Genomic DNA, 17,722 nt, shown 5'->3' with positions numbered 1-17,722 from the left:
GCAAATGGGTATACATGGAGGACTTCTGGACACTGATGGAAGGGAACACTGGATACTCCTGTCAGTATAGGTCACGAAATGGAATCACATGGTCCATTGTAGCCCCGATGCCCTGCGATGCAGCCTCATGCCTCTGTTTCTACCTGCAGGCACCCCTTTCAGACTGCTTTTCCTCGCCAACCCTCCACCGCCCACCAATTCACTGCTAGCAAGGATGAAAGTTGGATTTCGATCTGTTTTGTAATGAGTGTGCCTGTTCTTCTTTTTTTTTTTTTCATGTTTATTTATTTTTGAGAGAGAGAGGAGGGGGGAGGGGCAGAGGGAGAGGGAGACATAGAATCCAAAGCAGGCTCCAGGCTCTGAGCTGTCAGCACAGAGCCTGACTCGGGGCTTGAACTCACCAACCGCGAAATCATGATTTGCGCCAAGGTTGGACGCTTAACCGGCTAAGCCATCCAGGCGCCCCATCTTTTTTCACTCAGATTATCCAGATCTGCCTACTGACCCCAGAGCTCTTTTCCCAAAAAGAACACTCTTTGTTTTGTAAACTACCTGTCAAGGTAAAGTTCGGTAGAGTCCTGGGGACCGACTTTCTGCTAACTCCTTTCTATTTCTAGGAAACATGATGGGATTTCCAAACCACTTCAATCCAGTGCTTAAGACAGCTGTGGTCCCTGGGCGGCCTTTCTAGAAACTAAGGTGTCACCTGAGGCCCTTTAACTAAGGACTTTAAGAACCACCCAGTTTTCAGAAGCTCACCTAGGGAATGTCATCTTCCTGAAACCTACAACAGATTGGAAGATACAAAGGAAACTTTATTTATCTATCTATCTGTCTATCTATCTATTTATTTATTTAGTACTTTAGGAAGAGATGTTTTTTGGGAAGGAGACTTATTATCTGAGATACAACTGTTCAAAGAACTTTTCAGATTCTGCGTAAAAGGAATACAGAGATGGAGGTAAGACCTTACCTCCCCAGGAGCCTCTGCCAGAGGGGAAGTGTCTGGCAGCCAGTAGGAAGGTGGCTAGGGTGTATCTCCTCTGTCTGCCCTTCCTGCAGGATCTGGGAAAGGTGAGAGAACAGTGAAAGAGGACGCCTCTGGACACACGGCCTTGGGACTTGTCCTGGAGATCAGTTCCCCTTAGTGGAGGCTTTGCAGAATTTTGGGGACCCAAGACAACTACACCTGGCACGGGCACATCACATTTTCCTGATGGCTATTGTGTTCTTCCAGACTTTGAGGGAGGGTAGGTAGCTGTGCCTGTACCTTGCATGCTGCTTATTTGGTGATGATGATTTGGGCATTATTTGGACTCTTAGGGAGTCCAGAGGGAATAACCAAAGTCAGAATCTCAGTAATAATAGCCAACACTTTATCAGATTTACTACATGCTAGATATTGTCCTAAGCACTTGTACTTTTTTAAAAAAAGAATTTACTACTTTTGAGAGAGGCAGCATGCGTAGGGAGGGGTAGAGAGAAAGGGAGAGAGAACCCCAAGCAGGCTCAACGCAGTTACAGCACAGAGCCCATCGCGGGGCTCGAACTCACCAACCGTGAGATGGCGACCTGAGCCGAAATCACGAGTCAGATGCTTAACTGACTGAGTCACCTGGGTGCCCCCAAGCACTTGTACATTTTAACTCACCTAACTTTCATAAGGACCCTCTGAAGGTTGTGCTATTTCCCTCATTTGTAGATAAAGAAACGGAAGCAGGAAGCTTGTGACAGTTACGGCCAGTAGAGCCAGGATTGGATTTGAACTGTGGGATTCTGTTTGCAAGGTCTGTGATCCTTCCCCACTACACTATCCTGCTCCTTTGGTTGGCCTCAATAAGAGGGCTTTATGAAAGAACCATACTTGATTATTTAGGGGACATGATCTAAAATGCACTTTGTGACAAGACCCCCTGAGTACCCAGCATGGTCCCGCAAGAGGTGGTTTCCTCGGCAACCCTAACCTCATTTGAATATCAGCCTTTGCCCGGCACAGCAAGGAAAGGGAAATCAGCAAAAACACGGTGGAGTAGGCTGTGAGAGTTGAAGGTCACGTGCTAGTTGTATTTATCCACATCACTACTACTGTCTGGGTACTCAGATTCTTTGAGAGGTAACGCGAGGTGCTGCACATCCCTGAAGTCTTCAGTCCCGGGCTTTTCTAGTACTTACATAGCAAAAGAGTGAGGTTGACTCAGGAGCCTCCCTGGGGTCCGAGTCCACTCAGGTCCCTAAATTGTCTCAGGCAAAGGGAGATGTCATTTCAAACAACACCTGTTTCATCCACTCAATATATTTATTGAGCATCTATTGACGTAGGAACTGGTGATGATACATATAAACATTTAGGACCTTTCAAGAGGCTTACATTCTAACAAAAGGTAACACCCATGCCCAAATAATCATACACAGGAGAATGTGGAAATATGTACAGAAAAAGGAGAGGCGTGTCCATCAGAGGGATTCTAGATTGCAAGGGGAGTTATGAAGTGATAAAGAATGGGTCATCCGGGGAAGCATGGGCTCCCTCCAAGTCCCAGCCCTGGTGGAGGGAAAACCTGGTTCTGGTCCTTTTCCTCCATCTGATGTGTCCACAGCGGGAAGAATGTGTGCTAAGCCTTGGGGTTCGCAAAGGCAGAGGGCATCCAAACTGGAAGCTCAGCTGGCAGCCCATCACTCCCAGGAGAAGCTGTCTTTGACTTTGGATATTTTAAGTGTTTTCCTTGTTCCAAGTTTGTATGTATGTATGTATGTATTTAGAGTGCTCACGAATGGGGGAGGGGCAGGGATAGAGGGAGACAGAGAGAATTCCAAACAGGCTCCGCACTGTCGGTACGGAGCCCAATGCGGCGCTCGAACCCCCACACCGTGAGATGATGACCGGAGCTGGAATCAAGAGTCAGGCGCTCAGCCAACAGAGCCACCCAGGTGCCCCTCATTGTAACAAGTTCTGACCAGAAAGACACCGTGAAAGAGAGCTGGTTTAGAACTTTATTCTTCAAACCCAGGCGTGGGATGGGGAGATCTGGTGAGGAGTCCAAGAGCGGAAGTAGGTTGCACACGGGGATGACTCTAATTCATATCTTTACAAGATGCTTACCCTGGAAACCTCCTCAGGCTAGAAGCTCCCTCTAGGGGTCATCTCATTTGTTTTCTTACCTTTAGAGACAAAACTCTGTTTTTGTAAATATCAGGGCTCCCAGCGGGTAGCACCAGCTAGCACACCGAAGCGGTGTGGGTGGAACGGGTATGTTCACCGCACACACACCCCCAGGGCACGCCCACCTGCCGTCCTCTAACCCCATATTCTACTAACCAAGGGAACAAGTCTTTTCAGAGCTCAGCTGTTGCATTTTCCAGTTTGGCTTTTTGGATGCCTACAGTTATCTTCCAGGTTGAGCATAAATCAAAGAATGAGGCTTTGGAGGAAAAGCTTAATGAATATCTAAGCCAGAAATTAACAGCCCCAAGTAACTTTTCTCCTGGGTCACTCTCCCTAGTCAATGCCCTTCCCTAGGCTCCCCTAAGTTTCCTTTGTAGCTGAGCTACTCCGTCATCCTCTGAAAATACCGCCACAAGCTGGCCAAGCCCCTTCATGGGACCGGCGCCTGTTGAGAGAGCATCACTGCTCTGAAAGAAGCATGCATCTGGATTTAGAACAGGAAACCCCAGCGTCTCATCCATGCCTCAGCCCACCTTCCCCAGCAGGGTTGGAGCTCTAAGGCCGCACAGTTTTCCCTACGGGATCCTTGGTAACTGCTATAAGAGGCAAGTATGAATGTTCTAGGGGCCTCATTAAGCCTCCAAATAAAATTATTCCCAGTAACCCTGTACCAGAAAGAATATGGGCTTTGGAGTAGGACTTTGAACTGAATCCCAAACTCACCCTTGAACTCACCCTCTTAAAGCTACACAGCCCCAGATTTCCTCTCTGAAAAGTCCCACTTGTTATGGTTCTTGTGAAGATTGTGTGAGATCTGTAGAGCATTAAGCATAGGGAACAACCTGAACTCTCTCCACTCTTCTGTGAGGTGGGGCTTGACTCCCCCCCCCCCATCTTCCCTCGCCCCCACTCTCTCTCTTCCTGTGGCTTAGCCTCGAGGGCTTGTGCTCAGCCTTCTTAGGGGAGGTCAGCTGGCCTCAAAACATGCATTTTCATGAGAATCCTAGGCAGTGAAACTTAATTTTGGATTCGCGGGGAGGAGAGAGGAAGCAAAAGTGAGAGCAGACCATACATCACTCTTCTGTGGTGGAAGATGTTGTACATGTGGTTGAATGCACAGGCTCTGGAGTCTCCCAGACCGACCTAGGCTTGGTTCCTTGTCTGGCCAGGGGGCCGTGAGCAATCTATTCAATCTCTCTGACCCCCAACGTCATCGTCTCCGAAATCGTGGTAAGTAATAACCACCTCACAGGGTTGTGAAGATTCAAGGAGATACTGTATGTGCACATATTAGGTGCTGTTAGCTATTAGTCATGGTAAAGGGGCATCTGATTGCTAAAGGACACCCACCTTCTGGGGCGGGGACGAGTCACCGTCTGTGCAAGTCTCACGAAAGCTGCGTTGCGCTCAACCATGAACACCAGCTTTCTCCTCTTGTTAGGGTCACAAGGTGAAACCGTTGGTTACGATGATTGTTAAGGACCGCTCTGAATCTGAGTTATTTGGTCACATCAAGACTCCAGGGCTATTATCCCCTTTTATTCTGTTGGCCCCTGTGGTGCATTGAGATGTGGAATAGTGCTTGAAATAGGAAGTCCGTAAGAGCTCAGCTCCCTGCTCTGAGGTGTTGAGGCCAGGAACGAAGGCTGGAGAAACACTCTTAGAGCCTCCGTGAATATCCCAGAAGTTCCCACCTCGACTCCATTACTACGTTCTGTGTCTGCTTGCTGGTCCCCAACCGCACAACCTAGAGTGTCTCTCTCTCTCTCTCTCTCTCTCTCTCTCTCTGTCTCTACTTTTTTCTCTTCTCTCTCTCCTCCTCTCCAGCTGCCCTCTGGCCCCTTTGTCAGCAGAAGAGATTGCGTCCATACTTACACACCTGCTTGGGATCCTCCCTCTCTCCCACACGCTCTCCCGCTGCCCCACCCCCTCTCACACCGCCCCCCCCCCGCCAAAACAAATAAACTAAAAAAAAAAAAACAAAACCCAATAAAGTGCCTGATCCGGGCTGTCATCAGTTAAGTGTCCCTTCCCTCTTTTGGGGGGCTGTGCTTCTCTCTTGCTGAGGGTCCCTGCCAATGCCCCAGTCCCCCCTGTTTCCTGGCTGCCCACACAGAAAGGAGACAAAACAGTTCCCATCTTCAGACAGAACGGGGTGCATCCCTCACACCAAGACTGCAAACAAATGATCAGGATGGGTACATCTTCACATCCTGTCAAGTCTCTGGTAACATTAAGACTTGAGAAGGGCAGGGAACAACCAAGCACACACCCCCCCCCCCCGACAGACGTGCTGGAAAGAGGTCCCACCTCCAGGAGGGTCCGTTCTAGGAGATGTTGGAGCTGAGTCCTGTCTTCCCTTCACCTGAGTGGGGTTGAGGGTGGCCAGGGTGTTGCGGGAGACCGCGATGCCAATAGTCCTGTCCTGGGGTAATCTGGGATGTGGACACAGAGATTCCTACTCAACCCTGAAATAGAAATGCTGAAGAGCTCAGGAGCCAGAGAGGCGGGAAGGAGAGGGGTGGTGGGCCTGCCCACCTGCCTGCCCTTCCCTCTCCCTCCGGAGAATGCCAGCTGGAGGGTTGTTCTTCCTTCCTCAGCCCAAGAGATGAGTGTCACTTGACCTCAGGGCACATTCCAGAATGAGGCCACAGCCAAGAATAGGACCCAGGAACCCTACCACCCATCCTGCCTATAGTAATCACACATTCCCAGAGCAGGAGAGAGACTTCAGCCTCCTTGAGGCGGTGGAAGGAGGAGGAGGAAGGGGAGGGGGAGGAGGAGGGGAGGGAGGGGAAAGAGGAAGAGAAGGAAGAAGAAGGAGAGGAGAGGGAGGCAAAGGAGGGGAAGGAGGCAGTGGTATCAGGAAGTGGAGTTGGGAAAAAGCAGGGAAGACCCCAGAGAAGCCCCTTCCCAGCCCTGGAGCCTTCTGGTGCACCTCGTGGCCCTTGGCCCCGGGACCCTTTGTTCATCCAGCAAATCCCTGGCGGGCCCTGGGTGCTGGGCCCTCCCGCGAGCCTCGGGGGGGCCCCCAAGCGGTGCTTCTGGCCTGGATGGCGCAAGCGCAAAGGGGGACAGCGGAGCTGAGTCTCGGAGGACGAGTAGGCGCAAGGCCGATGTCTCGCTCAGGAATGCCGGCCACGACTGCTTAGGTGTGTGATAGAAGTACCGTGGCACGTGGCACGTCGTAAGAGCGGGCCGTCCGTGCGCGTGTGCGTGTGGCCGACGCGCTGGATGCGTGTCCTACACTGCGAGAAGCAGATGGCCTACATTCGAGTCCTGACTCTGCCACGTAGCGGCTGGGCGACTGTGGGCAAGTCTCGGGCCCCCTCCAGCCTCAGTTTTGCCACCCGCAGAGCAGGGTTCTGTCCTGTACGGTTGTGGCGGAGGCAACAAGAAACGGTGTCTGAGCCCCCGCTCGGTGCTGCTGTTGTTACAACAGGACCGTTGGCGACCATGCGTTCTCCCCCCCCCCCCCCCCAAGGAAATCACCATGTGGCTGTGTGTTTGTTCTCCCTTTTCTTCGTCAGGTTCCGCCCCTGGTCCCTGCTCTCTGGCCCCACTGTCCAGGGGGTGACATCAGACTATGGAGCAGCTGGCCAGACAATGGAGCAGAGTGTCCTAGGAGGCTGGAGGTGCTGGGGGAGGCGGAGGGTGGAAAAAGCCAAGCTGTCCTGCCCCAGAGGCCTCAGGCTGGTCCGGAGACAGCCGGCGCCAGACCAGGCCTCTGAAGAGGCGAACAGAGGGATGGACTGGAGCAGGGAGGGTGGGGAGGGGAGCCAACGGATGCAAGGAGGGAAGGAGCGAGTGTCCCGTGTAGACAGGGGGGCAGGTGAGTCTGGCCTCGGAGCTGGAGGAGAGCTCAATCCCCCGACACCACCCCCCCCCCACACACACCCGCTTCACTGTGTCCTGGGCCCCAGCTGGGGAGCCTCTCCAGTTTACCTGGCAACCAGGCCCCGGGAATTTAGCTCAAGCTCTACTGAGCACCTATCAGAGGTCAGTTACTGGGTAACACTTGAGCAACGGAGATCAGAGACTCAGGCTTGGTTTCGAGGACGAAAAACTGAATGCCATGTCGTAGGCCCAAAATTATAATAGATGCCCGTTCCCTAAGTGCCTGTATTTTCCGAACCCCACATCAGCCCGTGAGGGATGATCAGTTTGAATGTGCTCTGTGAGCAACAGAATAAAATATTTGAAGCTGTATGTTCACTGCGTCCATGAAACCCCAGGCCCCACAGGATGCGGCGAGGGCTTTAGGTCCCGGGGGCCTGCTCTTGGCCAGGGGGCTGCTGAAGGCAAGGAGGAGGCCCGGGGACAGCCATCTGTGCCAGACTCCTTCTCCCAGTTTGGCAAGGTTAACAGGGTCAAGCTCCCCAAGTCTCCAGGAAGTGCACTTATCACCCTCTGTTTTACAGATGAGGAAACTGAGGTTCCGAGAGGCACCGGGAAAGTGTCAGAGCCCACATTCAGACCTAGGTGGATTTGAAATTGGTGTCCCCTGAATGTCACACCTCCACCAGGCAGCCATTAGGGCTCAGGCCCCATATCCGTGCAAGGGAGGGGGCGGGGAGAAGGGAGGTGACAGGTGCTAGCATGTGGACACTTGACCCCTCAGGCTCTAAGGCAGTGTGTCATTTATTGGGGCACCCCCGCCTAGAAGCAGGTGCAGCAGAACGTCCCCAAACTGCTGAGGGCAGGTGAGGAGCTGAGTCCTCCCCTACCTCCCTGGTTCCCTGACCCAAGCAGGGAGGGGGCCTGGGGTTAGTGCTCACACCTCCTTGGTGGCTAAGTGTTGTGCCTAGCATCTTCCCCAAGGTGACCTGAGAAGCCCCCACTCCTCTGGCCTCTCTTCTCTGTCGGGGAACAGCTTGTCTGCCGATCCCGGCCTCCTCCTTCCTGCAGGAATTATCTCTAAGGAGGGATGGGCCAGACCTGGCCAGGCTGGATGGGGCTGGGTGTGGATTCCTCCCGGAAGACCCCCCCGGGGAAGTGGAAAGGGGGCTGGGGTCCCTGGTGCTCTGCCGGCTCACAGCCTCAGGGACAGACGAGATGTGGGGCATGCCAGGGCCACAACTCCCAGGACAGGGAATAGCCACAGGCGCCCGACACCAAAGGTGCTGCTGTCCCCATTTTGGGAACAGAGCGTTGTGCTCTGAGCACACGTAGGGCTTCGGGACCCGGACTCACCCAGAGGCCCCCTAAGGAGCCACAGCTGGGCAGCCTGCCTCTTCCTGCCCCACTCACATCTCCTCCAACATCGTGCTTCCAAACACGACACCATCAGTGGAGTCTGCCCCTGGCCCGCCATGCTGTCGTGACGGGCAGGGAGCCTGGGACCTAAGTCCGAACATCCGGGCCTAAGCCCCCTATCTTCCTGGGTAAGTCACCTGGCCTCTCTGGCCTCAGCTTTCCTGAGCTGCGGTGAGCACCACATTTAAGGAGCCTCAGAGCTCCAAAGTGGGGTGAATGTTAGTGTCCCTCTGTCACCCATATATGGTCCCATTGGCCAGACTTCCCTCCTGCAAGGTCACCGGAGCAAATGACACTACCCCCCCACCCACCCACACACATTAAGCCAAACAAATCACACAAGAAGGGCTTTTGATACTATGAGCTTTTAATTGGAATCTTCCTCCCTACATTTGAGGAAGGCTCCACAATGACCTTCTTTAGCTTTGGAGGGGCCAGGACAGAATGAAGGGCTGAGGAGGGATGGGGGGCAGATGTAGAGCTGACGGTGGCTTTCTCAAGTCCTTTAGTGTGTGTGTGGTGGGGGGGGGGGGGGGAGGGGGTGGCTGGTCCTGTTCAGGAAGTCCAGAAACAAGAAGTCACCAACAAGCTGTCCCATCCCCAAACCTGCCCTGCCGGGCTGCACCTAGAGCTTTCCTCAGGTCCCTGCAGCTCCCAAGGCCACCACCAGATGGAAGCATCGAGCAACATTCCTTTTCTTTCCCAGGCCGGTCTCCCCTCCTCCTTCCCTTCTTCGTCTTTCACTTACCCACTCCCCCCAACCCCGACTTTTCCTCTTCCTATATTTCCCTTCCCACCAGGACAGATCCTGGGGCTTCTATCTGCTTTCTGTCCGAGGGAGCCAGTGGCAGATGCAAATGGGGAGGGCCAGCCATGGGTCTGCTTCGGGCCGGGTGGGGGTGGGGGTGGGAGCCCTGGGATCTGGACATTCACGTTCAGCCAACTAGGAGCTGGGCGGTGACTAATACCTCTCTGTGCCCTAGCACCTGGCACCCAGCAAGTGTTCACAAAGCGCCCACTGAGTTGGACTGAACAGAGCTGAATTCATAAATCGACCGTCAATAAACCAATCAATAAAGCCAAGGAGAAACACAGAACACGTGTATTCTGCTGGTGCCATGGTGGCCTCAGGGACCACAGAGCCAATTTGGCCGAGGCACGGGCTGACCGCCACCTCAGGGCCAGCTGTGTGCTGGGTCAGACCATGCCTTGCCCTTCCCACTTCCCACAAGCCCTCATGTGAAGCAGTCTCTGCCCATAGCGGCTGTGGGGAATCTGTCCAACGAGTCCCTGGGCCCTCCTTTTCTCCCCACCTACCCCTTTTGCAGACCAATCCATTCCGTGATTCCGGTGACCACCGTGCAGATGCCCTCTCTGGACCCCTGGCTGGGAGCCAGCTGGGGACGGGGAGCCAGCGGAGGGGGCTGGCCAGCAGAGAGAGGGTCATCCACACAAGCAGACTGGTCACCAGGAATAATGTGCATCTACAGGCTTCTCCTTTTGTCCCCCTCAGCTAAAGAAAATACGGGCCCCTTACTGAACCCAAAGACTAGTTGATCTAAGAACCTCTGGTGCCATTTTTTCCACCATTTTTCACCGATTGCTGTTTCCCTGCTGGCCTAAGACCGTCTAACCTGACTTTGCCCAGCTTTTGGACCAAGGGGCGTCGGGGGCGGGTGGGTGGACGAGGGCCAGGGAGGGGGCCGGGGAGGGGCCGGGGCTTCAGTGCAAGCCCAGAAGCTCCTTGAGGACGTCGCAGGTCTTCTTGTGCATGACCTCGCGAAGCTTCCTGACCCGCCGGCTGCTGGACGCTCCCACAAAACTGTCAGGCCGCAGCATGGCCATGCCGCCGTCCACCTCGCCCATGATGATGAGCGGCGTCTCGCCCACCGTCACGTTGGGGCAGGGGCAGGTCCAGTCCACGTGGAGCAGGGTGACTTCCAGCGGCTCCCGGCCCAGAAACTTGAGGCCCATCTTCTCATCCTTTAGAACCTCGTCCACGGTCACCAGGGCGCGACCCGAGTCGGGCTCCTCGGTCAGCTCGGACACCCGGCCCAAGATGACGAAGTCGCTCCGACAGAAGCTGGTAACGAGCTTCTGCCTGGGCTTGCAGGCCCGGCAGCGCTGGTCCCCCCGCGGGAAGGGGCAGGACTCCTCGCAGGCCTCGCGGCTCTCGAAGTTGTTGCTGTTGCCCTCGCAGCCGCCGTACACGAAGGACTGGCACTGGCCCGTCTGGCTGTTGTAGGCCCAGCGAGGCGCGTAGGCCTTGCAGGGCCCCTGCAGGGCGGGCAGGCTGCACGCGGCCAGCGGCCCGCTCATGCAGGCCAGCATGCAGGCCTCGTAGGTCTCAAAGTGGTTGCGGTTGCGGTGGCAGTGGCCAAAGGTGAAGGTGACGCAGTTGTTGGCCTGCGCGTCGAAGTGCCAGCGGGTCTGCTCCTCGCCACAGTCCTCGCTGTCGGGGGGCTTCAGGCACTCGGCCGTGGGGAAGGCCGTGCCATTGGGGCTGCTCTCCGAGGTGGCCGCGGCCTGACCCCCCCTGACCACTGACAGTGGGAAGTCGGCCCGCAGGACCCCGGCGGCATTCCGGGCCGTGCAGGTGTAGATGCCAGCGTCCTGGGGCTGGGCGTTATAGATGACCAGCTGGGCGATGTTGGTGACCACCACGTTGCCGCGCACGTGGTTAGGCCGCATGACCACGTTCTCCCGGTCCTCCAGCTGCTTCTCCCAGGTGATCTCGGGCCGGGGCCGGCCCACCACATCGCAGAGGAAGCTCACCGTCTCGCCCACGGTGACCGACTGGTGCACGGGGTGGTTGAGCAGAGCGGGGGCCACCATATCCGGCCCGGGGGTCTCTGGGGAGGCCGTGGTGGGGCGCACAGTGGTCTCGGGCGGCAGGGGACTGGTGTTGGGCCAGGTGAAGTGGTGGCGGCAGGTGACGACGGCCAGCGTGATGCCCTTAGAACAGGCCTCAGCATCCATGTAGCAACGGTTATAGTAGGTGAGGCCGTCGGAGGCACACGTGAAACTGGGCTCCTTCTCACAACGATCTTTGCACTTGCACACGGGCTGGCCGTCCCAGATGTCACACTCGGAGCCCTGCTGCAGACACATGAAGTGGTCGCATGTGGCCTCCTTGGGCATGCCCACCGGGCCCTTCTTGCCTCTCACGTCCATGTACCGGGCGGCCACGCAGCTCTTGGTCCCGCACACGTTCGGGCAGCATTTCTCGGGGGTCTCACACTCCTGCAGAGGGAGCCAGATCGAGAGGCCCGAGTGAGGACCAGCCAGAAGAACGGACAGACTTCCCCCACCCCTATCCCACGGTTCCCGTGGAAGGGAGCTGGTATCTGTTCACTGCCTACCGTGAGCCAAACGTGCTGACAGTAAGAGTGGCTGGCGTATCCATAGCTCCTGCTATCTGCCAGGGCGGCACGAAGAACGTTTCTGCCTGCCGACTTAGGCTCATCACGAGCCCGGGAGGTGGGCCCAATCATCATCCTCCCCTGACAGGTAGTGATAGCTGAGGCACAGAGAGATTAGGTAACTTGCCCAAGGTCACACAGCCAGTAGTGTGAGAAGAGGCGGGCCACGTACCTCTGGGAGGGGAAGTTTTCTTACTACCATTTCACAGATGAAAAGGCAGAGACTCAGAGAAGTGACGCCCGAGTCCATAGAGCCGGCAAGTGGCAGAAAAGGGCTTCAAGCTCCAGGTGGATGGGGTTCTGAGGTCTAGTTTGGAACAAATGAGCCTGCCTTTCTGTCTTTTTTCCACTGGGGTGAGGACGCCCTGGCCGAATTGAAGAGGTCACACCAAACCCTAAGAAGGAAAAATCGGACACCTCCGGGGCAGAAGTTCGAGGCCGGCCACACACACACACACACACACACACACACACATACACGTCAGGAACGACAGCTCTGTGAAGGGACCGCATTCGCTCAAAGCCAAGGGGAGGGACAGGCCGGACAGGCCCAGGATGCCAGGTCTCACCACGGAGGGCTGTGCCAGACCCAGGTGCTCAGTTCCGACGTGTGGGACGTTTCATGGGGAAGTCAACAAGGAAAACAGTCCCCTTGGGTGGCAAAGGTCAGCAAAGCCGTCAGCGAGGACTTACTAGGCTGTAATCCCCCCTGATTCTCTGTGGAGCCACATAAGGCATTAGTTTAATTCCTCGAAATTAGCAACATGCTCTGGGGCCGACACAAACAAGGACTTCACGTGGTGTTTTCGACAATAACACATCGTACTCGCTGGGCAGGCGGGCAACGGTCCTAATCCTTCGCCCTGGTAGTGGCTCTGTGAATTACTCCCCACTAGGGCTGGCCTCTTGTGGTTCTGACTTTTATTTCAGCCTCTTTGACATTCCACATCAGCTAAGAGGGGGGAAAAAAATCCCCCACTGGAGCTGTGTGGAGCCTGCCCGCTTGACCTGTTTACTGTTTTCCCCTCTCGGCTCAGAATGGGGACTTTGTTTTGCAGCCCTTGCTTGGCATAGACTTCTGGGCCACACCAGGCGAGGCTTTGGTCCGGGGACGGGCGAATCTCGGAGCTGGGGTCTGAGGGCGAGAGACCCAGTGGGGGCTGGAGGGCAGGAGGGACTGGGAACAGACAGGAGACCCGGCTCCTTGGCCCGAGGGTCATAAAATTCCTTAAGAACTGGCCCAGGAAGCTCCTTTAGGACCCCGATGGTTCTGAAAGGTTGGGTCCTCAGAGACCAGGGGCAGGTGTCTCTGGGCACAGGGAACCTAGGAGGAATTCTTAGAACAGTTTTTGCTTAAGGGCCCAGAATATATCCAGAGGCTCATGAATCCCGAGCCCCACACAGGTGCCTTTTCCCCAAGACACGCCAAATCAGCCAGAGTCTCCCTGTCCCACGCGCCACCTGATTTATCAGGCCAGCCTGAGCCACTGAAACAGACTTCCCTGCAAATGTAGCCAGTGAACCGCGTGACCTCAGCTGAATGGGAGTGCTCTGCCTCCACACTCCTTATCTCCCCTTCCTCCGTCACCACCATCGCTCACTGCCAGCGTCTGGCCCGAGTGGTCTGACAATTGTCCCCTGGACACCATGGGGCAGAGGCCACTCTCTGCAGGGCTATCTTGGGCTTTTCTGGAGATTCCATGCATTTGGAAAAGGCCACACCAGGGTCTCTCCCGTGCCCCGGTGATGCCCAGCCCAGCCCAGCCCGGCCCCGAGCCCTAGGAACTGGCCAGGCCGGCAGGAAGCGCCTCTGTCCAGGCAGCTGCTAGGTACCAGCACGCTCTCCATCCCCTGTGGGGAGTGGCAGGAAGGGCCCTTGGACTCGGGAGCCGGGAGAGAATTGCTCTAACCCCAGCCCTGCCCTGCTTGGCCCAGGCTGCTCTGATGAGAGCAGAAGGGAGGACCGAGGAAGCTGGCAGGTTGGAGCTCACTCCACTTCCCTCCCAGGGCCAACCAGAGAGTCTATTCAGAGCTGTTCCTGCCTACTCTCCCCATCAGCCTGGTCTGATCTCCGGGTGCAAACCCCTGGGCAGGTGGCCTGGAGGCCTCACTCCGTTGTCAGAGACACGCAGCTTCTACGCCCACCCTCCCATCCCTGGCTACGGGACCTTGTGCCGCTCGCTGCACTGCCCTGAGTGTCTGCTCTCACCTGCTGATGGGGGGCTGAAGGGCTGGACCAGACCACACGACACGCCTGGCCTAGTTCTGGCTCCGAGCAGCCTTCGGCAAACACGAGACTGGGAATCCCAGGATTCCCCATCCCTGATGGGCTTGGACATCACACCCACCTCTTCATCGGGGCCTCGGACCCGGACAGACATCACGCCCTACGTATCTCCATGCGGCCTGGGGCCCAACTTCCTTTGTGTTCCTGGGCCCTGCCAGGTCCTCCTGAGCCTCCCCAGCCCACGGCCCCCACTAACACACTCACGTGGTCCGCGTCCGGCGTCTGGATTCTCACTCACCTGGTCCGTCTCACACTCCCGCTTACAGGTGCTCTGGGCGTCCACCCAGAGGTTGGGGTTCATGTCGTTGGGGCAGATGCCAGCGTGAGAGTAGCGGATGGGTGGCACTGCCAGGCCTCTCAGGGGCACCCCCAGCAGCAGAAGCAACACTGTCACCTGCGCCCAGCGGGACCAGAGCCGGCAGCACCCCGGGGCCCACATGATGCGGTCTATGGTGGCTAGAGACCTCCCCTGGGACGAGACCAGGGGCTGGAGCCCCTCAGGGCCTTGTCCTTCTCTGGGCTACAGACACCTGCCCTCTCCGCCACCCCAGCAGGCTTCCTCGGTGGGGCTGCCTCCGGCTGCCTCCAACAAGTCAGTGCAGCCCGCTGGGCCGTGCGGCTTCAGATAAAGGAAAGGTCTTCGCAAGGAAACTCCCTCTCCTGAGTGTGCAGGGAGAGGAGCCGCGGCGGGGGCCCGAGCCTGGATTTATATCCTGGGCGCGCCACCCAAGTGGGAGCGAGCTAACCTGATGCCTGTCACAGGCGGGCTGCTGGCTCCTCTGTCCCGTGGCTGATCACAGACTTGTTGCAGAAGGGGAAAAAAAAAGCTGGAAGCGGTTTAGGCGGCGTATCTGGCACGGTGGGACACCTGCTTATTTTTGACTCCAGGAGGCCTTTTAACCCCTTCAAGGGCCAGAAATGGCATGTGCTTTGGGGGGGAGCTGGCTCCGGGACACGCAAGCTCACTGTAAAGGAGCGGTTTGTTTCCCTTTCCCCCACCTCCGCGGGCCGGGCCCCCTCCTCCCCGTGGCCACCTCTGAAGAACACACAATCGCTTGTTACGAGGAGGGACCTGCAGCCACAGGGTTAGCATCGCCTGGCCCGATAGCACATTTGAGAGCAAATGACGTGGAAAAACAACAAGTTCACGGCCATTCCAGGGCGGGCCTGAGCAGCAGCGCTGTGCCGTGTAAGCCGCCTCCCGCCCCCGCACCAGGTCCCCCTGCGGGGGGTGTGCGCTCGGACAGCTCCCTATCTCTCTGTCCCGGGCAGTTCACGGCTCAAGTTCCAACTTCAGTGAATTGCCCCCAAATCATTCCAGAGACACATACCAGATATGCTCCGGCTCCCCCAGCTGCCGGGACCTATCACATTCCTCGCTCCTCGATTGACACACTCGTCCGCTCCGAGAAAACCTCCGCGGTGAGTGTCTCAGGACAGCGCTGGGCGGCGGGGCCGCCCTCGCGAACCACCACACAGGTTCCCTGAGCCCTCCAGCGGTGCAGGGTACTTCGGCCGTCCTGTCACTTCCCCCCACTTTACAAAGGAGAAGGTTCCGGGCTGGAGAACCTCGCCCAAGGTCAGCCACCGTGGGCAGTGAGAGTGATACTCATTGCTAGTGTTTACGGGGCTCTCAGGATGTGCCAGGCTCTCCGCACACATCACGTCCCTTCATCTTCACAACCAACTACCCTCGTGGCAGATTTGAGGAAGAGACACCCAGAGAGGCTAAGCAACTCACCCCCCATCGCACAGCGCTATGGGATGCCACCGTCGACCGGGAAGACGGGGCGGCCAGTTTGCGGGGTGCGGGCAGCGGCCTTTGGGAACCTCCCTTCCCCCACCTGGCTGTCAGGACTGCTGTTAAGGTGCAGCTTCAGCTCTGGTTTTTACAGGCCGGAGGGGCAGTTGGTGAAACATCAGACGCTGTCTTGGTGGAGGGGGGCAGGGAGAGAGTCAGAAGCTGCCGGGAGGTTAGGGACCATGTCTCTCCCGTTTGACAGGAAAGGGCAGGTACGTCAAACGCCCCCGAAAAGTGAGCTGGCCAAAATGTTTTTGCGTTGGTCACTTGACCCCCAGAGGGCGAGAGGTGGCGGGGAGACGGATCCCCAGAAAAGAGAGGTACCTTTTAAAGGCCAAACCACACAGGAGTTGAGGAGCGGCGACCGAGATGCTGTGTCCCAGGGAGACTAGATGGCGTGGTCCCAGCACTAGTCGGAGCCAGAAGGGACCTGGAAGGCCCCCAGCAGTGCTCTCATTTCACAGACGGAGAAACTGAGTCCGGAGCCCAGGCCCCTCCTTTCCCAGGTCCACTCTCCCCTTCAGGGCTAGCGTTGGCCATCTAATTTGACTGTAGAAAAAGCACAACCCTTTTCTCCACCCTGCAGACTTTTCTTCTTCCTCCAGGCGTGGTGTATGGCCTTTTCCCTGCCTGTACCCATCCTTCCCCACAGTGCGGGTCGTTCCGCAAGATCTGTCTTTTCTGCTTATGTCAAAGAGCTAATACAGGGTGTCAGGTCCTAATTCCCTAAATCATTGGAATAAACTTCCCCCTCCAAGGCCGGTCCCCGTAATGAAGCCAGACAGTGGCGACGCCGGCTGCTCTGAATTGCCTGTAATTTCATAAACCCGTGTTCCAGCTGCTCGGAGCGGGGCCTCAGCCCCGCACTTGACAAATGCAGTTTGTGTAGCCTCCTTTGAAATCACAGAGGGAAATGGACGGTGACACATTTCTAAGCAGGGCTTAGAGGAATTGTCACGGCCCTGTTACTTGGGGACAAGTATCCAGGGAGAAGAGACTGGTTTCTGGGGAGTCACCTGAGACCACTCGAGGTAATGGGGGGGACAGGGGAGTGGGGACAGAGCAGAGGTGGCAGAGACGGGGAGGCTCCCCCCCACCCCCCCACTCCTTGGGGTTGACTGAGAAAGGCCTGTGTCCTCCCAGCTCAGCCCTGTCAAGGGCCACGGGCCTCTCTCCCTCCCAGGGCCCCATTTCTGGCCATTCTACTCTGAGAACTTTCAAAACAGCATCGGGGAAGAAGGGGCCTACAACGCCCCAGCTCTCCCTCTCAGCCCTTCCAAGTCTCCCACCAAAACACAGCTCAGAATAATAAATAACATCTGATCAGGGCTCGGAGCCCACACGGTGTCTTCACCTACATCATCCCGCCGACCCTCACGCCAGCCCCAGGAGGGAGCCCGGGAGATGTCGCTGTGAGCTCCTCCATTGTACAAGAGAAGAAACCGAGTCACCGAGCGGCTAGCTGGGCCTGCCCAGGGTCCCGAGGCTCACACCCTCCCTGCTGTACCCCTGTCCTATGCTTTTCACACAAGCCATGCTTGCTTCCAGCCCCTCCAGAAAGGTCCCCCGCTGGCCACCCCGCCAGCCCAGCTTGTTTATAAGCTGTTCTGGGAGCACTTTGAAGTGTCCTCCTGGGCCCCTCCCACACTTCCTCAGATCTGACTGCTTCGTGTCTGTCTTCTCTGGAGGGCGGCAGGGACCCCACCCTCACCACACCCCTGGTACCATCCCCCAGGCCTCCTTCCCACCAGCCAGTGTGAGCCTCCCTGGAGCGGAGCCTGGGCTGAGTCACC

General features: G+C 56.8%; 1 protein-coding gene and 1 long non-coding RNA gene across 2 annotated transcripts; one reads left to right on the top strand and one right to left on the bottom strand.

The window, feature by feature from the left end:
• Positions 1-1,011: 1,011 nt before the first annotated feature.
• Positions 1,012-1,875, top strand: LOC125927415 (uncharacterized). The gene is made up of 2 exons (XR_007459338.1): positions 1,012-1,250; positions 1,703-1,875. It is a non-coding gene; the product is annotated as an uncharacterized LOC125927415 (long non-coding RNA).
• Positions 1,876-8,765: 6,890 nt separating this feature from the next.
• WFIKKN2 (WAP, follistatin/kazal, immunoglobulin, kunitz and netrin domain containing 2) lies at positions 8,766-15,302 on the bottom strand. The gene is made up of 2 exons (XM_049637721.1): positions 14,367-15,302; positions 8,766-11,662 (listed from the first exon to the last, which is right to left on the bottom strand). The coding sequence occupies exons 1-2, from the start codon at positions 14,565-14,567 to the stop codon at positions 10,142-10,144; spliced, it is 1,722 nt and encodes a 573-aa protein (XP_049493678.1). The 5' UTR covers positions 14,568-15,302; the 3' UTR covers positions 8,766-10,141.
• Between the last annotated feature and the right edge of the window lie 2,420 nt (positions 15,303-17,722).

The sequence above is a fragment of the Panthera uncia genome, chromosome E1, assembly GCF_023721935.1.
Source record: "Panthera uncia isolate 11264 chromosome E1, Puncia_PCG_1.0, whole genome shotgun sequence".
In the NCBI taxonomy this organism is placed as follows: domain Eukaryota; kingdom Metazoa; phylum Chordata; class Mammalia; order Carnivora; family Felidae; genus Panthera; species Panthera uncia.
This window is presented reverse-complemented; position numbering and strand designations above follow the sequence as displayed.